Below are 26,055 nucleotides of genomic sequence, written 5' to 3'. Positions count from 1 at the left end.
TCATTATAATGTCGGCCAAACGTAAAGCTGGTGGTAATGGTAATGGACCAAACAAAAGACGTCCCAAGAAAAAAGAATCCGACTACGAGGATGAGGTCAGTGATGAGTCCGACGCAGAAGGTCAATCATCATCGAATCAAGTTGAGGTGTTAATACCTAACGATGAAATAGATCCACCAACAAAATTACCCGATGATTTGTTAGCATCTATGGAAAAGACACCGGGTCAAATGTTGATAGCCGGTATGGTCACCTGGGATTTGACTGGTAAACGTGATCGGAAAAATGTCGTTAAAGTTCGTCCAAATTTGTACAGTTTCCATCGTTTTACGGATGAAAAGGTAAGGGGATTTGAAATTCGTTTTGAAACATTTTTTAAATGAAAAAAAAATTATTCTTAAAAAATCGATGCTGTTATATAGTACATGAAAAAATATTTCTAAAAAATTCCATTTTGAAAAAATATTTTTTAAAAAATTCCATTTAAAAAAAATTAAAAAATTCCATTTAAAAAAAATATTATTTTAAAAGCTCCTTAAAAAAATATTTTCTAAAAAAATTACATTTTTAAAAAATATGTTCTGAAATCCATTTTGAAAAAATATTTTTAAAAATTGGAATTTTTTAGAAAATATTTTTTTCAAAATGAAATTTTTGTAAGCAGACTCGCCAGGCGTGGATTTTTTAAAAAAATATTTTTTTAAGCAACCACACAAAGGCGTGGATTATTTTTTTAAAATACTGTTTTTATAAAAAAATATTTTTTCAAGCAACCACACAAAGGCGTGGATTGTTTTTTTTAAATACTGTTTTTATAAAAAAATATTTTTTAAAAAATCAACGATTTGTAAGGTTGTTGGAAAAATATTTTTTTATTCTTTAACATTTTTTTTTGTAATTTAATTTTTTTTTATTTTTTTTTTATTTTTTTTTTATTTTTTTTTTTTTTTTTTTTTTTTTTTTTTTTTTCAATATATTTTTTTATTTTTTTTTCAATATATTTTTTTATTTTTTTTTTCAATATTTTTTTAAAAATTCCCCTTTTCGTTTTCATTTCCAGTACCGCTTCATTGCCAGCAGTTGTTCGGCAGCTCATACAATTCTGATTAATATGGACCGTAAAGCAATGGCCTTTGGTCGTAATCCATCCGGTCAATTGGGTTTACCCGACACTAAGTTATGCGAAAAACCCACTATTATTCCAGCATTGGAAAATATCAACATCGTACAGGCTGCTGTCGGACGTCATCATTCGCTATTTCTTACCGATACGGGTCGGGTCTTTGCTTGCGGTGACAATAAGTCCGGCCAGTGTGGCATTGGCAATACAACGCCCACCGTGGCCACACCAACTCTTATCAATTATCGTGGTCCACCAATTATACGCATCGGTTGTGGTGCAGAATTCTCCGTGATTTTGGATATCAAGGGTAATCTGCACACCTTTGGGTTGCCTGAATATGGCCAGCTGGGTCATAACACCGATGCCAAGTATTTTGTAAATGCCAATAAATTGTCATTCCATTTTGAAACATCGCCCAAGAAAATTGTGCTTTACATTGAGAAGAGCAAAGAAGGTCATGTCACACCCGTCGATAATGTACAGATCGTGGACTTTGCCTGTGGTAATAATCACACGGTAAGATAGAGAATTTTTATTATTCAATTTTTTGTAATGGAAACTAATTTCGTAACTTTTTTTAGGTGGCCATTGATTCCAAGAAACGTGTGTACAGCTGGGGCTTTGGTGGCTTCGGCCGTTTGGGCCATGCTGAACCCAAAGATGAAATGGTACCACGTTTAATTAAATTCTTTGATATCCAAGGTCGTGGTGGCCGCAGCGTTTATTGTGGCGCCACCTACAGTCTGGTGGTCAATGAGCTGGGCGTCCTCTTCCTCTTTGGTCAAAATAAGAAAACCGGCGAAGCCAATATGTATCCGAAACCAGTACAAGATTTGTCGGGCTGGAATATCACAGCCGTTGGCTGTTCAAATACCTCAATTGTTATATCGGCCGATGATACCCTCATTGCCTGGGGTGCCTCACCAACCTATGGTGAACTGGGTATCGGTGAATTCCAAAAGTCTTCCACAGTTCCTAAGGAAGTGCCGAAAATGGATAGCATGAAAATACCTCAGGTGACCATGGGCTATTCACACACCGTTCTGTTGGTCGATACCGATCATGAGGGCACCAAAGCGAAATATGACAAGTTGCCGGAATACACCATTGATGATTAGGGGTGAGGAAAAAATACCACAACTTATCGAGAGTTATCATTGCGCGATATAAGCAATCTATTAAAAATATAAATAAAAAACGGAACCTCTATGCATTTACAAGAAGAAAATGCTAAAACAAAAATATTTAGTATACAGCTGCGTGCGATTCATACGAAGGAGCAAAACTTATGTCATAACAAAAAACAAATTTTGAAACCAAGCTACAACAGCTCTCCACAATTTTTGTCATCATTGTCCATTTTAAATATTTAATTTTTTTTCTATTTATGAATTTGATTTGTATTTATAAATTATTGTATTTTTAAGTCGACACGATCATTCACAGTCCATTGTAACGTTTTGTATTTTTTTCTTCTTTGTCTCATTTCCAATCATTTTCAGTATTTTGCTGTGCATCATGATCCTTATGAGCTCTGCCACACACCATATATATATTTTTTTACTTAATTTCGATACGAATTCATTTAAAACAACAAATACCATTATTATGTATACAGTTCAATTTTCGATATTCATTGCAAATCACTATTGAAAATAATATTGAATAAAGATATATAATAAACTGTTAGTTTTAGAACAAAAAAACAAACAAGTTTTTTTTTATTATTTTGGGGAATTTTTTTTATAAAATATTTTTCAATATTAAAAAAAAAATGTTTTTGATGTATCCTTGCAAAACGTGGATTTTTTAAAAAATATTTTTTTTGGATTTTATTATAAAAAATAATTTTTTAAAAGATATTTTTTAAGGTGGTGTGGACTTTTAAAAAAATATTTCTTGTATATTATAAAGAAAAATTTTCAAGGTGGGGATATATTTTTTTTAAATTTATTTGATTTTATAAAAAATTATTTTTCCAAAAAAATGGAATTTTAAAAAATTTTTCTATGGGTAGAATTAAAAAAATGGATTTAAACAAATTTTTGAAATAATATCACCACAAAGCGTGGATTTCTTAAAAACATTATTATTTTTTTTAAATATTTTTTATTAAAAATAACAAAAATTAAATTTATTCAAGAAAATCTAAAAAAACGCTATTTGTATTGAAAAACGCTACAAGGTACAACACTGCTGCCTGTCATAACGGTCATCAATCATCATGCCAACCAACACCAAAATTGACGTAATCAGTTTGCGCGCAATTATACGGCTTTACATTTCGTTCAACCTAAAAGAAAATCCTTCAAACGACAACTAAAATAAGAATTTCTCTATTCTTTAGATAATATTCAATAAAAATTATCATAAAATTCTGTAAAATCCGTTTAGAACTTCAAAACAAAGAAAATCTAAAAAACGCAATTTCTATTACAAAACGCTACAGTGTACAACACTGCTACCTGTTTCAACGGTCATCAATCATATGTCAATCAACACCAAAATTGACATAATCAGTTTGCGCGCAATTGCACGGCGTTACATTTCGTTTGTCCTATAAGAAGTTTTTTAAAACCACGATTTAAATAAGAATTTAATAAATTTATAGAGAAAATTTAAAAGCAAATTATATAATAATGTGTGTGAAATATAATTAATAATGTTAATAAATGAAAAATTATGATTTCCTTGTATAGCAAAGGAAAGAAAGCCCAAGCAAGAAAAGGGTATGTCGTTCTGTGGGAAAAGCAAAGTGTAAATAGTATGAATGTGCATGGGTGTGTTTGTATATAGCCGGCAATTTTGTGTAAAGAAATCAAAGAATTAAATATAGTTAATTAATTAATTAATAAATATATAGTTTTTAATGTAAATATTGTCGGTTGTATGCAATTTCTGTTTCCAAAGTTTTCGATGCATGATTGTGTGCGACTCTGTTTGTGCGGTATCGTTGTCAATCAAAGAGGTTCGCGTCCGTTATCATAAAGAGTACGAGAGGGAGTGAGTGAGAGAGAAGCTTATTTATGTTGTCAATAATCAAAGGATTATGTGCAAATATATACGACGCTTGATTGTGTGTGTCTCTGTTTGTGTGATGATCGTTGTCAACCAAAGAGATTCGTGTCCGTTATCGTAAAGAGTGCGAGAGGGAGTGAGTGAGAGAGGTTTAGTTATGTTGTTAATAATCAAAGGATTATGTGCAAATATAGATGACAAATGGAGAGATTGAAGGAAGGTGACATTTTAAGTGTGTTGAAAGTTTAAATGGATTGACGTGGTTTGTCATTTACATTTTGTTCCTGGCTAAATGCAAAATGTGATATCGTTGTCAACAAAAGAGATTCGTGTCCGTTACTAAAAGCAAAAAGTGTGTGTGTGAGAGAGAATAAGTGAGAGGCTTTATTAGTGTTGTCACTAATTCAAGAATTACTTGAAAATTATAGATGAAAAATGGAGAAGAGTTTAATGAGAGCATAGAAGTATTTACGTGGGTAGTCATTTATATTTCGGTAACGGTAAAATACAAAATGTTTTATAATTAAAATATGATCGATATTTATTAGCAAAAAATATATTAATTGGCATAAATTATTTTAAAAATCAATGAAAGCGAATATGCTTTGTTGTGATTAGAAATAGAGAGTGGAAGAATTTTAATACTTACTTAGCTGACTTGTGACAGAACTTTCATTCCATAAGCCGAGCTTAAAAAAGATTTCCAGGCGCGTCGGTCTTTTGCGCAGTTTTTTCAATTTGAAAGAGCATTTTCGGCAATGTTGTCTTCGACTTTATCTTTCCATCGTATTCGTGGCCTTCCCCTTCTGCGTGTACCATCTGCTGGTTCGCTTTTATATACCTTCTGGGCTGGGGCATCTTCATCCATTCTCACAACATGACCTAGACAACGTAGTCGCTGCAGCTCAATACGTCTAACAATGTTGAGCCATTTCTGTTCACATTGGCGTCTCGTATGACCTTTTCCAGCAGGATGTTAGAAAGTTCACACAACAAACTATCACCGTGTCTGAATGCTCGTTCGGTATTAAAGGGCTCCGAGAAGTCCTTTCTCACTTTAACTGCTGATCTTGTGCCTGAATTAATTTTGCAGGAATGCCAAAAGCAGAAATAGTTTTAAACATGTGTCTGCACCAAAGCCTTCGGTTTGGTGATTTACCCGTTCGTAGATACGCTGACGTTTTTCTTGTTCTTTCTTCTTTTTTTCTGAAAATATGTTTCTCCTCTCTCCTTTTCTCCCGATAGTTTTCCATCACATTACGTCTTGCAGGGTTGTCCTATAAGCTGCGTTTTTTCATATCAGTAGCATTACGACACTCCTGATCGAACCGCGGATTTCTTGATGGTGGTCTTTGGTACCCAAGTGTTGCTTTTGCTGCAGTTTGTAGGAAGTGGGCATTTCTTTGCTTTCGTCAAGCAGTTGGGCAAGTTGAGCGGAGTAGGCTTCTGCTATCTGTTGTGTTTGCAGCTTTTCGACATCGAGTTTCCGTGTTACATTAGATCGCACCTTTGCTGCTAAATTAAGACGGGTGTACCTTGGCTGCCACAAGGTAATGGTCTGAATCGATATGATCTGGACGAATGCCTTCTGTCTATCACAGCATGATCAATTTGATTTCTCGTTGGTTGATCAGGAGAAATACAGGTAGCATTGGGTATATCGAGATGCTTGAATCTGGTGCTGCTAACTACATTATGTTTTGCTGCCGTGAAGTCAATCAACCTCATGCCGTTGTCGGATGTTTCTTCAAGAAGGCTGAAATTTCCGACAGTGGGACCAAAAAAAAATGTTTCCCTTCCGATTTTTGCATAAAAAACTCCTAGCAGAATTTTAATGTCATGGCCAGGGCAGCGATCATATGCTGTTTCTAGGAGCTCATAAAATCTTTGGTCTGCTCATCTTTGTCTTCGGTCGGAGCATGGACGCAAATAGGACTGATGTAGAAGAACTTCTCTTTTATGCGGATTATAGCAATTCGCTCATCTACTGAAGTGAATCTGGAGACGAGGTCTTTTATTCTCGTATTAACCATAAATCCGCAACCAAATTCACGTCCTGTTTCTTGGCAGCTATAATACAGTGCGCAATCATCTGATTTACCTACGCCAGCCCCTTTCCATCGCATTTCCTGTAAGGCAATAATGTCGGCTTTGTACTTCTTGAGTACATCCACCAAAGCGAAAACTGCACCTGTTCTGTACACACATTCTAAGTGCAGATTCGCAGATCGTGGTCCTTTATACGTTTGCGGGGGTCATCAACATTAGGGGGGGGGGGGGGGGGTGTTATGGTTTTCTTTTTCATAGTAGAAGAGGTTTTCCGAGTGTGGGCAACTAAATTATTTTTTTTATAAAAAAATATTTTTTTTTTATAAAAATTAAATCCCCATTTCAATTTTTAAAATGAAACTCCAAGTTTTAGTTGTTTGTTTTTTGTTCTCGTTAGGATTTGTTTTTTTATTATAATTTAATTACATATGTATATCATTGATAATATACATTTAATACCAATTCGCGGGGCTGGAGAAAGAAACACAAGTGAATATATATATTTAGTTTTAGACAATATTTTTTTAAGAGTAAAATAAGGAAGAAGAAGATGAATACAATTTAGAGGACCATTAAAAAAAGAATGTTCAGACTCAAGACTAACATATAAGTTATACATAAATATATATTATATTTTTTTAAATATTTTTTACTAACACAATTTTTTTGTAATATTTTTTTTGCTTGCTACAACAACAATAATAATAATTAATTTATTTGCTACAAAAAATAAAAATACAAAATAAAAGAACTAAAAAAATAATTTTTTATGCTTATATATATTTTTTATTTTTTTTTTTTTTTAATTTTCTGTAATAATAATATTCAATAACTTCGTTTTTTGTTACGGTTCCATTTAAAATTTGATTGCGAGAGTTTTTTTGTTAATTGTACTTAGTAGATTTTTTTTTGAGGTTAGGTGTTTTTTTCACCTAACCTAGTAGATTTTAATTTTTAAATATATATTTGTTTTCAATATATTTATGTGTATATATATATATTTATTTTTATTAATATCGTCTAGTTATTGTTAGATTTTTTTTGTTATTTTTATTTTGTTTTTTTTTTCTTCTCTATGTAAGGAAACCTTATATTGAGTTATTTTTTATTGCTTGTATAGTCCTTGTTAAGGTTAAGTGAAAAGTGGCTATTTAAAGAAAATATATATGTTATAAGAAAAAAAGGAATGAAAATGGAAAGGTGGGTTAGATTTTTTTTAGTTTGTATAGAAAAATATAAAAATAGTTAGAAAAAATAGGGGGAAAATTGTGGGCGTTTTTTGGGATTTTTTTTGGAAATTTATTTTTAGTTTAATTATAAATATCTATATAAGTTATTGGCCACCTTAATATGATATACATTTATATATGATTTCAGCAAATATTTTAGGATCTATTTTTGTTTCTTTGTCTACAAGTCTGTTGGTATAGATTTTTATTTTATTTTTGTATCACTTCGTATAAATAAATTTGAAAAAAATATATTGAGTTTTGAGAATTTTGTCAACAAATCAATAAATTTCATTAGCAATATTGATTTCAGCAGAAGATAAGAGCTTTGGAAAGAGGAAGGCGGCAACACATAAGAAACTGTCGTGTTAAGTTGGCATCACTCAGTAAGATCAGCTGTTTCTTATTGTGAATGAAATTGACAGTATGTAAAACGTAAACAACCCAGGAAGAAAAACAGCTGTTTTCTGAAGAGCTTTGGAAAAGGGCAGAAAAACATAAGAAACTTTTGTGTTATGTTGGCATCACTCAGTAAGATCAGCTGTTTCTCATTGTGAATCAACTTGACAGTATCAAAACGCTCCTTAACACAAGAGAACAAAACAGCTGTTTTCTGAAAGCTTTGAAAAGCACATAAGAGACTGTTGTGTTTAGTTGGCATCACTGTAAGATCAGCTCATGTTGCAATAATAAGGTGATGTATCAAAACAAAAACCTTTGTTTTCTCGATTATCTGTCAAATTTTTCCATATAATATTTTAAATGGTTGGCAACACTGCACATCGAATTCAAGTAGAAATTACCCACTTTGACAGTTAATGAAGACATCAGCTGCGCTACATGGACTACCTATTCATTGTTCCATGGATCAGCTGTTTCTCATTGTGAATGAAATTGACAGTATGACCCAAGAAAAAACAGCTGTTTTCTGTTTTTTAGGTGACTTTATTAATAGACCCTGCAAAACAGGCTTTTTTTGTTTCAAATTGTTGGTATAAATCATGGCCTTTAAAAAGGACATCTCGAGAGACCAACTATCAAAATGCATTGATTTCCAATAGGAAAAAAAGGAAACTGACATTTGCTTGCTGGGTGACCTTATTACTAGGATTTAAAGTACGTTTAGATAAGGTCATCATCTTACGTTTCTGTCTTAGTGGTGGTTTTCACCAAGACCCTGGGTTTGTGTGCAGTTGGACAGAATTGAAAGGGCGCGCTTCATAATATCTGAAATGATCGTTAGAAATTTCCCACCAACTAGCAAGACTACATCATCGGCATAGGCTACAACCTAATAGAACTTTAAGGTCACCCAGAAAGGTCACATTGAAATCAGTTGATATGAAAACGTAAACAATGTCCAAATACTTGACATTAAAGTTGAGGGAAAACAGCTGTTTTTTGCTTTCTTGATGGCGTTATTAATAGGCCTAGAGCTTAAGGAAATTCGATGTCAAAATCTCTGTTTAAATTCGATTTTTACTTATTTTATATTAAAAGTGTATTCTTTGACAGTTCATTGTACCAAAACAAACACACCCCTTCATGATGCAATAATAAGGAGATATATCAAAACAAAAACCTCTGATTTTGTATGCGACCATCTGTCAAATTCTATCTAGTAATAGTTCTGATGGTTGGCAACTCGACGAATTCAAGTAGAAGCTATGCACTTTGATAGTTAAGCGGATAGTCAGCTGTGCTAAATGGAGTGCCTATTTATTGTGCTAAGCCATCAGCTGATGCATGACAACTTAAAACTGGGGTTAGATTTAGCAAATCCACTCCATTTCATGACCATATATTTTTTTGTCAACCTTTTTGAAATATTATAATGAAATTATGCACTTTGACAGTTAATCGAAAAGTCAGCTGTGCTAAATGGCTTACCTATTAATTGTGCTAATGTATCAGCTGATGCATGACAGCTTAAAAGTAGGTTTCGATTTCGCAAATTCTCTCGATTTCATGTTCATATGTGTTGTGTCATTTTTTTTTTTTGAAAGATTTTTAAGCTCTTTGCTCTTCTTAAAGAATAAAAATTATAAAAAGAAATTTTTGTATTACTTCGAACAAACTTTGCAGATGTTTTGAATACATAAATGTTTTATTTTAATTTTATTTAGTTTTCTATTTACATTAAACACTTTTTAGCCTGTTTGTAGTAAATAAAACATTTCAATTTTTTATAAATATTTTCATTTTCTTATTTAAAATGCGTTCAATAAAACAGCATCTATGAGTGGTTATAGAAATTAATTGTTTGTATGATGTATGTAGTTTTCTGTTTAATGAAGTTATCTTTATTTTTTGTTATTTGTTGTTAATTCTGTTATATAAAGCGTAATTATTGCTTGTCTTACTTTTGAGGGGCGGAAAAAACAAAGAAAGTTAAATTAAAAATATTATTTTCAAGTAATCATCATGATATAAACGTTGTTTTAGTTTCGCCAATAAATGAATTCTTTAAATGTGACGTAGTCATGTGTCATTAGGCATTTTGCTTTGTTGACATTATTTCTGCTCGAAAATCACAATCAAATAAAGAGTCACGCTGGAAGATCAGTTGATTCTCATATTGGCTGTCAAATGGTTTATTGTGAATTAAATTGGCCATATTGAAAGCTATCAAAAATATTTGTTTAGATTTTACGTTACAATTTTAATATAGAAATGTAAATTTTGATAGCTCGGGGAAATATCAGCTGATGGATTCTTAAATGTTGACGCAGTTGGATTCCTAAATGGTGGCGCATTGACATTTTTCTTTATTGACTTTTAATGGGTAAATATCTAGGTCACGGTATTTGAAAGGCCATCCTGAAAGATCAGCTGATTCTCATGTCGGCTGTCAAAATGCTTTATTGTGAATTTAATGCTGTAATTTTAATTTGGAAAGTATGTTGACAGCTCGGGGAACAAATAAGCTGATTCAAACATAATTAGAAATTAAATAATTATGAAAAAATAAATACTTATATTGTGTTATATGGGGGAGCATTTTCATAAAAATTAAGGCGTCGTTTTTTCTTCAACATTTTAGTATAATTTTTTTACTTCTTATTTTTTGTTTGTTTTGTCGTTTATAATAATATACACAATATTTATATAAATAATTATGCAATGCAGTAATTTTGCATAATTACAATTATTAGTTGGTATAGAGAATAAGGCTATTCAAGTTTATTAAACAATTTTGTGCACATTTTGCATTTCCTTTCGTTTTGGATTAGGATTTTTTTCATTTGTTGTTAACTCAGGAATAAATGTCATTATTTCAATGTAATTTTTCATTTGCTTATGCGTTTCAAAAGAGACGAATGAAATATCGTCCTTATACATATGACCTGTTCCAGTCCTCCAAGATTTTATTAATTTTTACTATTAATTTTCGATATGAAAAAAAAATTGTAAATCTTTGCAGCAAGGCCTATTAATAAGTTCATCCAGGGAAAACAGCTGAAGATCAGCTGTCTCTCATGTTTGCTATCAAAATCAATCCATTGTGAATTGACTTCCATTATGAAAAGGTAAATAAAGTTCAAATTTGTTAACAATAGACCAAGGTCTATTAATAAGATCATCCAGGGAGATCAGCTGGAAGACACCTGCTTCTCAAATCTGCTGTCAAAACTCTATTATTGTGAATTAACTTCAATTACGAAAACGTAAAAAAGGGCAAATTTTTGACATTCGACTTGAGAAAAAACAGCTGACATTTTCTAGCTGTGTGACCTTTTTAAAGATCTTGGTCCAAATTTGTTAACATTAGACTAAGTTATATTAATAAGACCATCCAAGGAAATCAGCTGCTTCTCAAATTTGCTGTCAAATTCAATTATTGTGAACTAACTTCCTTTACGTAAACGTAAACAATGCACAACTTTTTGGGATTAGACTTGAGAATAAACAGCTAACTCTCGCTAGCTGGGTGACCTTAGTAATAGATCTTGCATTAGACTTCAAAAAAAAAACAGCTGATTTTCATTTGCTGGATGACCTATTTAAAAGATCTTGCTTGTAGTTTCTGGAACAGACATAATATATATATATATATATATATATATATTTTTTTTCTGTTTGTTTTCTCTTTAGTCTTATAGCTGCTAAAAAGATTTTTTTTGTCGTAAAAGTTTGCTAATTTTTTCATATATAATATTATTTTATTTTACATACATACACATAACAGTTTTTTTATTTTAATAGAATTTAATTAATGTAATGTAAACATTCATACAGGTTTATTAACAGGTTTCGTTTGAAAGGATTTGTTTTCATTTTTTTGCGTTTTTTGATTCTGATAGATGTATATATGTAAATATTTGATGTATCTATTTGTATACATATAATATGAAATTTAGTTTATGTTTGTGTAAATACATAGTTTTATGTATAAGAAAACATGTTTAGTTTTGCATTTTAAATGCCATGTTTTTTAGGTTTTTTGGTTAAGAATCACAATAGTTTAAAGTTTTAAATAATAGATAGTTATATAATAGATATATAGTTTTTTTAAGAAAGACATATAAGACATTAGTATTTTTGATTGAGGTGCGTGAAGAGATTTTAAATTTCCTTATGGCTGTTTTAAAGCCATTATATTTTAGGTAATCAACATTTATTTGAAATATATATCAAGGAAATGACAATTCATTTCTTTTAAATCGCTTTCTTTGGACGAAGATTTTTTTTAATTTTCAAGCATACAACTTAAGCGTGAATTTTTCTTAATTTTATTTTTTGGACTCTCCATAACGGTGGTGTACCATGGAGTCCAAAAACACATATAAGTGCTTAGTAGTAGGGCATATGTGGGAGTTCACCAACAAAAACCCATTAAAATTCCTCACATAGCTAATCGCTGGGCGTACTAGTCTACGGTAGTTGAATCACACACCAACAGTGAAATATTTTGCTAACACCCAGTTATCAATAGCACACACATAAATCAGAATTCGACAAAGTCGTTAATATTGGTGGTGAAGTGTAGATGTCGCTGTGAGATCGAGTGATTATCAACATCCTACTTTTAGGTGTGAATTGTGAAAAATATTTACCATAGCGTATTCATAGATGTATTTTTTTAATATTTCCTTGAGGTCTATGTATTTTTATACCCTACACAACTATGTTGTCAGGGTATTATAGCTTTATGCAGCCCCAAGAGTTTATAACGGCACGAAATAAAGAACTGATCGTCATATCTCGAATAGCTGAGTCGATCTAGAGATGTGTGTCCGTCCGTCTGTGCATTATAATTTGTAAACACGATGCAGGCCACAGTTATGAACCAATCTTCAAGAAATTTTGCATGTAGGATGGGTTCTGGTCAAAGAAGACCCCTATTGTTTTTGGGTAAAGATCGGTTAATATTTAGGGGATGGACCAAAATACTTAATATTTTTCGGTTTTTTAGGTCGCTTCACAGGCCGCAATTATGGTCCGAACATCGCAACATTTTACATGGAGAATAGGATTGGGCCAAAGAATATGCATGCCTGCTTTGATCAAGATCGGTCATTATTTAGCGGGTCAAATGGATCCTAACTTTTGTGTGAAAAATGACAAAACTTATATTCTATGGCGTATATATTTGCCCCTAAAGGACATAGACCCGAGGAGTTGGTAGAATGTCCAAGAGGAGTGGTTTACCTTAAATTGGTACCAATTATATTGTCTTATGTACTCAGGTGGTTACGTACTGAGATATTATATAGTAACCCATTACCACATTAGAGAGCGGAAATATAGCGCTAACTGCTTTGAAATTTTCCATGACTTTCCTGCTATGGTCAAGGACAATGCCTATAATTTTCGGTGATGATCAGATAAAAATTGTGGGATGAAGTGGACCGAAAACTTAATCTTGTTTTTTTTCGAGTCGATCTATACACCACAATTGTAAGCCGAACATCACAACACAACCCATAGTGAAGGGAATCTGGACAAGTAATTAGAAGGGCTGTACTGAATATTAGTAATATTGGAAAATAAGTCTGTGTAAGGAAGAAGTGCTTTTGAATTCTAATCGGGAAAGAGGGTGCAAATATCACGAAATATTGCCCAGCCTCGTAATAAATATCCGCAGAAAATTTGATTAAATATCCGCAGAAAGTTTGAGTTCCGTGGTAGTTGCGTAGGGTATCGTATGGTCGGTCCCGTTCGACTATACTGCTCCGCTCACTGGTTTATTGTTTAAAATTATTCTTTTGAGGTCTAGCTATAGGCGTGGGTTTTTAAAAAAATATTTGTCAATAGATTATTTTCAATTCCACTTAAAAATATTCAAATCCTATTTCCGTGTTTTATTAAAAACAAAAAGAAAATATCTAAAAAACGCTATTTTCTTTCGTAAAAACGCTGCATAGAGCAACAGTTTTGTTACTACTTAAACGACATGTACACTACTACTTTTTTCAGGGTTAATCTACTTTATGAGGATTTATTTGACAAATATGTAATGGAATTGACAATTAAAACCCACTGGGTTAACTTAATCCGGTACAACGTAAACGTACTATTATTTATTAACAACAATTGACATATTTAATTTGCTCGGAATTATACAGCATTAAATTTCAATCGTCCTATAAAACAGTGATTAATCGTCTATTCCAATAAGACAACTCCCTATTCTATAGATACAATTCAATAAAAAGTACCATAAAATTGTGTAACAACTGTTTAGAACCTCAAAACAAAGAAAATCTAAAAAAATACTATTTGCACTCAAAAAACGCTACAAGGTACAACACTGCTGTCTGTCATAACGGCCATCAATCATCATGTCAATCAACACCAAAGTTGACATAATCAGTTCTTTTAGGTTAAACGGCCTAACATTTCGTTTAACCCAAAAGAAAAAAATGTTCAAACGTCAATTCCAATAAGAATATCCCAATTCCATACATAATATTCAATAAAAATTATTATAAAATTCTGTAAAATCCGTTTAGAACTTCTAAGCAAAGAAAATCTAAAAAACGCAATTTCTACACAAAAACGCTATAATGTACAACACTGCTGCCTGTCATAACGGCCATCAATCATATGTCAACTAACACTAAAATTGACATAATCAGTTTGCGCGCAACTGCACGGCGTTACACTTCATTCGTCCTATAAGAAATTGTTAAAACAACGATTTAAATAAGAATTTAATTAATTTATAGTGAAAATTCGAATGCAAATTATCCAATACTGTGTGTAAAATATAATTAATAATGTAAATAAATGAAAAAGTTATGATTTCCTTGTGTAATAAAGGAACAAACCCAAGCAATAAAAGTGATTGTGGTTCTATGGAAAAAGCAAAGTGTAAATGGCACGAATGTGCGTGTGTGTGTTTGCATAAAGTCTGCAAAGCTGTTAAAGAAATCAAAGAATTAAATAAAATAATTAATTAATAAATAAATATGTGAATATTGTTAATGTGAATGTCGTCAGTCGGTTGTATGAATTTTTTATTTTCAAAGTTCTCGACGGTTGATTGTGTGTGTCTCTGTTTGTGTGATGATCATCGTCAACCAAAACGAATCATGTCCGTTATCATAAAGAGTAGGAGAGGGAGTGAGTGAGAGAGATAGGTTTAGTTATGTTGTTAATAATCAAAGGAGTATGTGCAAATATAAATGAAAAATGAAGAGATTAAAGAAAGATGAAATTTTAAGTGGGTTGAAATTTCGTTCCTGGCAATATGCAAAATGATATATAATTAAAATATGATCAATTTTTAATAGAAAAATATAATAATTGACATAAATTACTTTAAAATCCATCGAATGCGAATTTTCTTTTTTGCGATAAGAAAGAGAGAGTGCAAAAAGTGTGATAGAAATATCTATGTTCAACAGAGAGAAAGATGCAGACTTTATTTGTGTTGTTGATAATCAAAGGAGTACGTGGAGATTACAGAAGAAAAATATAAAATATGGAGAATTGTGAAATGTTGTGTTTATATAAAATTGTGTCGCTATCTACAGTGGCTCCATCGAATAATCGGACAAGTGGTTGTCAGATATAATAACGCTTTACATTTCAAAAAAATTGTCTAAATGTGTAGTTTTTTTCGCTTTTATTTACACATTACTTACTTATATTTCTGAACAATACAAAAAACAACAACTTTCCTAGTGATAACAGTAAATTTCGTCAGAAAAACAAAATTAACTCAATTTATTGTGTTCAACGCAAAATCGGACAAAGCAAAGTATCAATGTTTAAAGTCCCGTTATTATGCAAATATTAACTTCAAATCGGTATTTTGTTTGTCATATTCATTCGTAAATTGCATTTAGACCAAGAAAGTGGTAATACTAAATAAAAATAAATGTAAATGGCTCCAAAAGGGAAACAATCCAGTGTGGAAATCAGGCAATTAATAGATAAATTGAGTTATGAAGATAAAACAGAAATTGCCGAATTGGTAGGAATGAGTAAATCTACTGTCCACGACATTATAAAGAGGTTCCGTGATGAGTTCCGATTGACCAATAAAAGCAGAGAAGGTCAAGGGAAGATATTAAATGAGCGAGAAGAGCGTTCAATATTAAAAGAAATAAAACAATATTCATTTTAAACCGCAAAAGAATTTAAAATAAATTTAAAAACTCGCACTGGAAAAGATGTGTGCCTAAATACTATTCGCAATACATTGCATAAATATAATTATTATGGGAGAGTTGCAAGAAAAAAGCCATTTATTAGCCTTAAAAATAAAAACTGTAGTATAAAATATGCCAAGGAGTTTTTACTAAAACCAGACGATTATTGGAAGCAGGTAATTTGATGATAGATCATCTTAAAATAAATTTCTATTGATAGTTTTCATTATATTAACGTTCTGTTTACTGACGAAAGCAAATTTAATTTGCACGGATCAGATGGGAAGATGTATGTGTGGCGTAAGCCAAATGCTGACTATAATAATGAGAATACAAAAGCCACTGTTAAGCACGGAGGAGGTTCCGTTATGGTTTGGGGCTGCATGTCGAGTGCGGGAGTAGGTAATTTGCATTTTATTGATGGTAAAATGGACAAATTTGTCTACCTCAACATTTTAAAACAAAATGTAAAGCAAAGTGCAGACAAATTGGGTATCGCGAACAACTTTGCCTTTTATCAAGACAACGATACCAAGCACACATCAGGTGTAGCAAAGCTTTGGTTGATCCATAACTGCCCCAAACATATACAAACACCTGCACAGAGCCCAGACCTTAACGTAATTGAGCATCTTTGGGAAGAATTAGCTAGGAGAGTGTATGAAAAAAAATTTAACTCCTTAGTACAGCTTAAGGAGGCTTTACTGGAATCGTGGAACTCCATAGAGCCGGAGGTATGTCAGAATTTGGTCAAATCAATACCGAAGCGTTTACAGGCCGTTCTGGACAACAAAGAATATGCAACTAAATATTAGTTTCTCGATTTTTTGCATTTTTTACCATTGATACTTTGCTTTGTCCGATTTTGCGTTGAACACAATAAATTGAATTAATTTTGTTTTTCTGGCGAAATTTACTGTTATCACTAGGAAAGTTGTTGTTTTTTGTATTGTTCAGAAATATAAGTATGTAATGTGTAAATAAAAGCGAAAAAAACTACACATTTAGACAATTTTTTTGAAATGTAAAGCGTTATTATATCTGACAACCACTTGTCCGATTATTCGATGGAGCCACTGTATATTTCGGTCCGGGTAATATCATCGAGTATATCAAAAAATATTTTTTTTTGGAAAAAAATAATAATGAAAAAATAATAATGAAATAAAAAATAATAATGAATTTTTGAAAGTGATCAAAAAAGTAGAAAAAAAATTGAATGTGAGAAGAAAAATAGTTTTAAAATATAACGTTTGTGGAGTGTCAAATATATTTCGGCCAGAAAAATATTATGCAAAAAATAAAAATTAATATAAAATTTATTGAAAGCTAATTGCTTTATTGTGTTGAAAGAGAAAAAGAGAATAAAGAAAATGACCATTGTGAGAAAATAAAAAATTATCGAAATAAATTTATTCAAAGGGAATCGATTTGCGATCCATGAAAAAAGAGAAGAGCAAAAAAATAAATAAATATGAGAAGAAATATAAAAAGTTATGTTTATGAGAATACGTGTGTGAATTAATTAGAGTCTTAAAATATATGCTCTGCCAAAAAATCGGCTAATCTCAATTTAAAAAGTTTTGAAAATTAAATATCGGCAAAAAAAATTCATAAAAATGTTAATGAAATATTTTTTTAATTGTAAACGGAAATTAATTTGATCGAGTACTAATATTTAAACTTCGTACCTGATAATTGCAATAGAAACGGCTGGAGGAAGAATGCACTGTTGCTGGTTACCGGAAATGTGGTAAGTGGAAAGTTATTTTTTTCTATTTTATAGAATAAAAAAAAATGTTTTATCCACATATAATTTTGAAAAATCTATAAAAAATTAAATTAAAAAAAATATTTTAATATGATAACAACAAAAAATGATGTTAAGTTCGGCTGAGCTGGAACTTTTTATACTCTCCAACATGATATTCAAAATATCTAAAATTTGTGTATTTATACCCTCCACCATAAGAATAACATTCAAAATATCTTAAATTTAATGGAGGATCCTAGGAAAAAATTCTTGTTAAGATAATACCTTCAATACACCGGAAAATATGTTTTTAATTTTCAAAATACGGAAAATAGTGGGGATATTCTAAAAACGGGGATTTGACCTAGTGTCTATGATCTCAGCATTGACGAGGCGAGAATGGTGCTTCTAATATCCAATTTTCGGGTCACTTCCTACTAAATATCCAATTTTTAGGTCACTTCCTTCTAAATATCCAATTTTCAGGTCACTTCCTTCTAAATATCCAATTCTGAGATCACCTTCTTCCCATGTGGCCTCACTAACGCTGGGGTGTTAGCGAGTTCGTGCCCATCAGTGTTTACGGAGCGTTGTTGATGCCAGGCGCCTCCTCAAGTTTTTGTTTCAGGCTTAGCTGCCGAATCCTTACCATGTCAAAATAAATTTTGATTTTTATAGTAAATGTTTGTGATAGTTTTCACAGACGAGGAATACGCTATGTATATCACTGTGATTAACACAATGGCTATCTTAATGACTCCTACAAATAAGAGAGAGTATTCCACGGTGATAAGCAAAAATCGAGGATGAAGATCTCAACTCCATCTCCACGGCTAGCAGCAAAATTTCGAGACTTTTAAGGCAAATAGCTCATAACCATCCTACGAAACGTTGAATGAATCGTCAGAACAAGTAACTATCAAAACGCGTCAGTGCCAAAGAAATTCTTGACAAAAATATTTACTGGAGATCAGTTAACCGGTTTATCGAACGGGACAGGAGCTCTATTACTGACAAGGAATTCCTTCTGATTAAAAGGAACCACCAATTCATTCGGAAGTTCTCATGGAATTTTTCGAATGACATTGCGAGGGACTTCTTAAATGAAGATATATCTACGCCGCGTATGATATCGACCACAGTAGCCCCTCCAAAGGATGTTATTACTATGAGTAGTCAGCGACTTCTAATCCCTCAGCAACCATTCTCCACTGCGAAGGACGAGTTCGGCCTGAAGGAGAGTCCGTAAAAAGGCAGCTAAAATGCAACCTCTTTCTATTTTCTCCAGTCGCTTTTGAAGATGAATTCTCAGTTACGCTCACACACACACTTATTCTCAATTTAGTTCGGGAAAGACTGCTTTCAAAAGGATGATTTCGGCAAAATTAATCCATACTACGGCAAAATTAATATATCTTCCATACAATTATGATGTTTTAGTAGAGGAGATACATATATATATATGGCGCCCAACGTAACAATTGCTCCATAGCGAATGCATTTGCATGTGAAAAGAAAAGAAGTGAAAAAAAAACTGAATAAAAATTTAAACATTCTTCTGAACTATTATTACTAGACAGCCATTACTAAATTTCTTGTTGCAATTTGGTTCTTCGACACAGAAACTTGTTTCAAAATCCCTTCTCTCTCTTTTTTTCAATTTGGTCCTTCGACACAGAAGCTCAAAAGTTTGATTGTGAATTTAAAATCGGAATATAGATTTTTTTCTTAAAAATCCTATACATTCGTCTGAACTAGTATAATATACTCTCTCTCTGTTTTCAATTTGGTCCTTCGACACAGAAACTTGTTTTAAAATTCCTTCTCTCTTTAGATTGGGTCCTTCGACTTAAAGCAGAGAAGTGAATTGTCAAATAGAAAGACGAAATTATGTATTTTTTCCTAAAAAATATACTTATATCTTATATGTAAAGAAATTGCAGCATAAATTTTGATTTTAGATAGTAAATGTATAGGATAGTGAATGATAATTGATGTAATTAGTAAGAAAGCCTTATAGTATTAAGTAGCAATTTAAAGAGAAAGTTCAGGTTTCATTTTAATAATTTTTTGCTTTTGATTTTTTATGATGATGCCATTTTTTCTACTTTATATTTTTTCTTTATTAGGATTTGTTTTACTTTTTTAATTTATAGTTAATAGTTTAATATCTACTTAAGTAATAATTTTTTAGTTAGCAAGTTAGTTTGTATTGTATATATGTATTTACATTTCAAGACACTTTTACTGAACCATTATATTTAGGTTTTTGGTTAAAAGAATGAAGGAAGAAAGTTAGAAGAGGAAAGGGCAATAAAAGAAAGGCATTATATTAAGACTAACATTATAATTGGTTAAGGTTCTGCCATAATATATTTTTTTCTTTGTACTTTTTTATTTTATTTCCATGAAATAAAATATCGTACTTAATCAGCTGTTTGACAATTCCAAATCAGCTGTTTGACTATTCCAAATCAGCTGTTAACAACTTGGCATCACTTTTACCCGTAAATAATGCGTTTGGAACTATTCCTAATTTTATAACATTTAATCTAAACATAGTCAAATATATATTCTCACATAAATTGAAATAGGAAAATTGGTTCAGGGGGATATACAGTTTTCGTTTCAAGAAAAAAAGGAGAAGTTTTGAAAGGTGAAAAGAAGTATTACTACAAACAGCTAATACGCTTGGCAATAAATCGAAATCGGGAAAATAACAACAAATTCGGTTTAATTTTTTAGATTTTGTTTTGTTCATCGTTGCCACATTCTCTGTATTGTATTGTTATTTCTAGTACAGATAATGTGATGATGCCTGAGCGCGATATTGTTTTGGTGTAAGTTTTATTAATTTCGGATTAAATGCACCCAATTGAGCCTCGTTCGTTGAGGAGGGGGCTGGCGGTACAGGATTCGAACGGAATCGGGTTCTCAGGAATTTCTGCATTGAACGTAAACGTATGAGCGGGGCGCAAGGCGATTGTCGCAGACTGTTGTGATTGAGAGCCCAATAAATTATGGGACTCAGGGCGGAATATAAATAACCTAGGGTAAACAATTTATAAGATTCCCATAGATAAAAAAATATAGATAATGCTGGTACTTACCCAATAACAAATTAAAATAGCGTGATGCTTTCGAACAATGCTGTTTATAGCCCATTATCCGATAGATAACACAAAAAACATGCGGCGTCCAACAAATGATGAAAATCAATGCCGACCCAATTAACATATTGGCCAGATGTCGTCTTGAGCGCAGCGTTGAGGTTTGCGGCAGGGGTATACCGGGTGTGGCAACTCTGCGGCCACGTGTCGATGTCCGTTGCATTCTTTGTCGTTGCGAGTGTTCGCGGATTTCACGCATTGCTCTGTTGGAAGTTTGGGAAGAAAGAAAAACAATTGAGAAAAAAATGAATTGTTTCAGAATCCGCAAAAATCTACCAAATTACAAATTTTGCAAAAAGTCGGTTAATTGAAGCAAGTAATTAAATAATATTATAAAACTGTGGGTGAACTTAAAAAATGGGTTAAGGCGTCGGGTTAGTTGCCCTCAATCGGAAAACCCCACCTACTAAAAAAAAAAAGAAACCAAACACCCCAAACGTAAAAAATTGTGGACACTAACCTTACCGATACTTTCAACACCCAGTGAAATAGTGAGCTGATATGTGCCAAAGTCCACCCATAACGAGTATAAAAAATGGGTTGAGGCATCGGGTTAGTAGCCCACAGTCGGAAAACCCCACCCACTATGAAAAAGCAAAGAAAAAAAAAACCAAATCCCCCAACGACCCCGCCAACCTAAAAAAGCAAAGAAAACCAAATCCCCCCCGCAAACGTAGAAAGGACCACGATCTGCGAATCTGCACTTCGAATGGGTACAGAACATGCAGAGTTTTCACTTTGCGGGTTCGCTCAAGAATTACAAAACCTATATTATTGCCTTGTAAGAAATGCGATGGAAACGAGTCATCAATTCGGCTGCGGATTTATGGTCAACAGAAGTATAAAAGACATCGTCTCCAGATTCACTCCAGAGGTTCAGCGAATTTCTATAATCAAATTGATCCTCAAACTGCGGCACAAGCAACACTTGGGTATCAAAGACCACCAACAGAAACCCATGGTACGATCAGGAGTGTCGTAATGCTACAGAGGTGATAAATGCAGAGTATAGGACAACTCTGCAGAGAGTAGCAATACGTAATGCGAGAGAGAATTATCGGGAGAACAGGAGAGAGGAGAAAAGTATTTAAAAAAGAAAGAACAAGAAAAACGTAAGCGTGAACAAATCGAGATGTACGGAAGTCAGAATGAAGTTCAAAATTTTCACCAACGAACAGCCACATCCTCTTGTAGAGATGAAGGAATCCTGGCGATAGATAACGTCTTGAGAATCTGGTAGAAATATTTTTTAAAGCGTCTGGTATCAAATAGTGTCGGTAAAGAAAATGACGGTGTGGACTGTATACCACCTAGATGATGTCAGAATAGCAATCAATCGGAAATCTGGTGACAGATACAGATAGCGTGCTGATGATCTGGAAGGAGCATTTGCAAAGCATTTGCATTTGCTATCAAATTGTGTCGGTGGAGAAGATACCCCAGAACCAAGATGAGGTCAGAATAGCAATTAATCGGCGGAAGAAGAATAAGGGAGCAACTGCCGATTTGTTCATACCGAACTATTTATTCAAGACCGGTGGTCAGATGCTGATCAGTATAATTTGGCTAGAATGTTTCGAACCTCAGCATACTGAGTGGAACCTCAGCATATGTGCCAACAAAGAAAAAACGTGACCGTAAGCAAATCGAGATGTACAGGAGTCAGAATGAAGTCCGGCAATTTTACCATCGATTATCCTGTTGAATCCTGCTGTAGAGATGAAGAAGGAAACCTGCTGACAGATACAGATATCGTGCTGAGGATATAGAAGGAGAATTTTCTGTGAAGCTTCTGCTATAAAATAGTGGCTGTGGAGAACCAATAATAGATGACGGTATAGAGTGTATAGCACTTAACCAAGATTAAGTCAGAATAGCAATCAATTGATTATTTAGCCGGTTATGCAGGATAAATAACTGGCACAAGGTGAATCAGCAGGCACCGCTGTGTTGTGTGTGTCCACACCATGTGTTATTTTTAGATGTGTTCACGCTCTCTCTCTCTCTTTCTCTCTCTCTCTTCTACACGTTAGTCTAATATAGGTTAAGTCATATTGTCATACTTAGTTCTTAAGCAATAATTTTGCTCGCACTTCACGTAGGTTTATCAAAGTAATATGTTAAGTCCTATTTGAGATAGTCTTAAAATATATATTTAGGGTCCTAAAGTACATCTTTAAATATCTCCCAAATGATGTCTTTAAATCCCTTCTAAAAAAGTTCTATGCAGTCCAGCCAAAGGACGTCCGCTCGGTTGTCTGTAAATGACTCCATATGAGGAATTTTATATAACTCCTATAGCAGGACATAATTGACTTCCTTTTGGGGGGGATTTAAAGACTTCATTTATAAGATCTTCAAAGACGTTTTTTTGGGAAGACTTCATAGACTTTAAATATTTCTTTTAAGGCAATCTGAAAATTGACTTATGAGACTACTTCGATAAGCGAAGAATCATGTCTAGCACAGATATTGTTAAGGGGTAGCCATAAAAACCTCCATAAGTTCGTATATTCGCCCTCCCTTCCCTTGTCCCCAATAAACTGAAAATAAAAATCTTTCAACCTACCTTGGCGATATGGGATTTTTCGATTTAATAAAATGGCGCGTTGTTGGTGGCATTCTGGGATTTAGATTTTGCATTTGTATATCTCCTGCTCCTCCGCCACCACAACCACCTCCACCATTCGATGTGTCATCTGTGGCAGCACCACAACCCGCCGCCTGATGGGCATTTGCAACTCCCGTCACAATCACCATATGCGTCTGACGTCTCAATATTGGCATCGGAAGTGGCAGTTCACCGTGTGCTGCCCGAGCTGTCAGCGACAGTGCACATAATTTCCTCCGAACACCATAATGATTTAGCAGCACCCCGATGCCGGGCAAAATGAAAACAATAAAGGTATGTATGAGGATGAAAACGACAAAAGCTGGATTGGCAGCGGGATCCGAATGGCAACTTATGCTAACGTTGGGAAATTCCCCAACGGAAATGCTGGTGGGTGGAGTGTTGCTGGCTGACATATCGGATGCCAACAGCGATGAGGCGGAGGACGGCGATAATGGGGAGGAGGATGTTGATGTCGGCCATGATGACGTTGTTGGCAACGGTGTAGCTAATGACCGGTGTGGAGCAGCACCCGCAGCAGCAGCAGCGACAGCAGAATTCTTAATAACAACTGTGTTTGCAACAATTTTATAGATAAATAAAAATGGAACACTAACAATGGTTGATGTCATCCACGAGAAAATCGCCAAGGAAACGTGCAAATAACGACGTTGACGTAGTTGGGCCAGACGAGGATGTTTTACGGTTGCATAACGATCCAGCGAAAGTAGAAAGAATGACAAAGTACTGGCAGCAACTGGTGTGGCCTGTAAAGAGACAACAACAAATAATTAATGTTGAATGGGTTTGGCAAAAGCTTGAATTTTTAATTGTGGAACAGACACACAAACACACTAAAATAATTACAAAGTTATTGGCTGCGGATTCATTAGAATTACATTTTTTGAGGATGAGGAGGAGGGTTGAGGGCCTTTTGAGGATAAATATTGAAATTAGTTTTGAAGAAAATATTTTTAAGGAGTCCTCACAAGGCGTGGATTTGTTTAAAATATTTTTTTCAAGCGGATCCCTTACCTGTATAAAATCGATGACCTTGCACAGCTGCAGGGGCAGAGCTTTGGTTTTCCTATTCATGGCCAGATTTAGTAAAGTCACTGGAGCTGAAATCCCTGTCACCAATAAATCTGCAATACACACGGCCAACAGCAGAGGATTACGCAGCCTTACCGAAGATGCCGAGCATAGGGTCAGCAGCAACGTGGCATTACCCAAAACCCCACCAAAGACCACCAGGCCATAGGAAATGGCCATAAACAGCAGCGTAAGGGAGGGTATGGAATTTTCATCACGATCACCATCATAGGGACTTATAAATGTCAGATTTTCATAGCTGTCATAATCATAGAGTCCCGCTTCGTCTTGTTGTTGTTGTAATGCTGCATGATTGATCAGGGAATTGGGATCTTCAAATGCAATTTTCGGACTTAGCGTTGTTGTGGTTTCGTAATAATAGTCCTGCGGAATTTGTGTCTGAAAAAAGTTCGCATCGAACGCCAGCTGTTCTTCCTGCTGCCGATTCAAGTGGTGATGATATGTATGCTCCCACCATTGTTGCAAATTATTGCTGTACATTACTCGACTTTTATCGGCTTCGGTGTCCAGCACAACAACAATAAAGATCCGGCTGGCAGCTGACGATGACAATGTGGGTGGTGGTGGTGATGATGGCTGGGGTTGGCAGCACGCTTCATATCCAAGGCATTATTCTGTAAGGAAATGGTGGAGAAGGGGAGAAGAAGGTGGTTAGCAGTAGTTGTTAAAAAAGCCGTAATAAAACTTAACTAAACATCATAAAATGGAATAAAAAATGGGAAACTAATTTCATTATCCATTGTTGTCCATTGTTGAAAACTTTCAACAGCTGCAGCACCAGCATTGTGGAGTTGCTCGAAGTGCTCTGGTGGTACATGCAATCACCCAAGTTCATCCAAGTCAAATGTCATTAGCTTTGAAACTGCAGGGCAAGAAAGCACGAAGCAACCGGACAATAGTTTTTAATATTCAATTTTCAAGCATTACTTGTTCGAAACTAATAAAATCGTTTCAGCTTCGATGTAAATGTTGTGTGTGTGCGGGGCAGCAGCACAGGATTGGAAAATAAAACGGATAATTGAGCAGAGAAGAAAACTATTAAAGGATATAACAACAGGACAGGATATGCATGGTTAATGCTCAGGTCAAAAAGGAATAAAAGAATGGCTAACTACATTAAAACATGTTTTGAAGGAGGGACATGAGGATGAGGTTTCCATAAAGGCATTTTTTAAGGAAACAAAATATTAAAAAAGTAAAAATTTAATTTTTTTTTGAATAGCTAACAACGCGTGGAAAAAAATTTTTTTGATTGGCTTTAACATCTCAATTGTGGACACTGACCTCACCGCGGTGTCACCTAGGGTAGCTATTTTTATCACCCGTTGAAATAGTGACCTAATATGGGCCGCGAGTTCACCTGTAAGAACTATAAAAAATTGGATT

The 26,055-nt window shown here is 33.6% G+C and overlaps 2 protein-coding genes across 2 annotated transcripts; one reads left to right on the top strand and one right to left on the bottom strand.

Moving 5' to 3' along the window:
• Nucleotides 1–2,241, top strand: LOC133331949 (protein RCC2 homolog). The gene is made up of 3 exons (XM_061540337.1): nucleotides 1–341; nucleotides 1,061–1,639; nucleotides 1,705–2,241. The coding sequence occupies exons 1-3, from the start codon at nucleotides 9–11 to the stop codon at nucleotides 2,239–2,241; spliced, it is 1,449 nt and encodes a 482-aa protein (XP_061396321.1). The 5' UTR covers nucleotides 1–8.
• Nucleotides 2,242–20,569: 18,328 nt separating this feature from the next.
• Nucleotides 20,570–25,149, bottom strand: LOC133331967 (uncharacterized). The gene is made up of 5 exons (XM_061540352.1): nucleotides 24,592–25,149; nucleotides 24,046–24,323; nucleotides 23,515–23,913; nucleotides 20,886–21,148; nucleotides 20,570–20,823 (listed from the first exon to the last, which is right to left on the bottom strand). Exons 1-5 carry the CDS (start codon nucleotides 25,147–25,149, stop codon nucleotides 20,570–20,572), a joined length of 1,752 nt encoding a protein of 583 aa, XP_061396336.1.
• Nucleotides 25,150–26,055: the final 906 nt, after the last annotated feature.

Source organism: Musca vetustissima, unplaced genomic scaffold (genome assembly GCF_032173495.1).
Source record: "Musca vetustissima isolate MV318-11 ecotype Yass unplaced genomic scaffold, APGP_CSIRO_Mvet_v1 utg3401, whole genome shotgun sequence".
NCBI classification, from domain to species: Eukaryota; Metazoa; Arthropoda; class Insecta; order Diptera; family Muscidae; genus Musca; species Musca vetustissima.
The sequence above is the reverse complement of the archived record's forward strand: the minus strand, read 5'-3'. Positions and strand labels throughout refer to the sequence as shown.

Coding starts and splice junctions, on each gene's coding strand:
- LOC133331949 (XM_061540337.1), top strand. CDS start 9: ATGTCGGCCAAACGTAAAGCTGGTGGTAATGGTAATGGACCAAACAAA. Junction 342..1,060: donor ATCGTTTTACGGATGAAAAG/GTAAGGGGATTT, acceptor TTTCATTTCCAG/TACCGCTTCATTGCCAGCAG. Junction 1,640..1,704: donor CCTGTGGTAATAATCACACG/GTAAGATAGAGA, acceptor AACTTTTTTTAG/GTGGCCATTGATTCCAAGAA.
- LOC133331967 (XM_061540352.1), bottom strand. CDS start 25,149: ATGTACAGCAATAATTTGCAACAATGGTGGGAGCATACATATCATCAC. Junction 24,324..24,591: donor AGGTCATCGATTTTATACAG/GTAAGGGATCCG, acceptor GTCTCTTTACAG/GCCACACCAGTTGCTGCCAG. Junction 21,149..23,514: donor AAAAATCCCATATCGCCAAG/GTAGGTTGAAAG, acceptor AACTTCCAACAG/AGCAATGCGTGAAATCCGCG.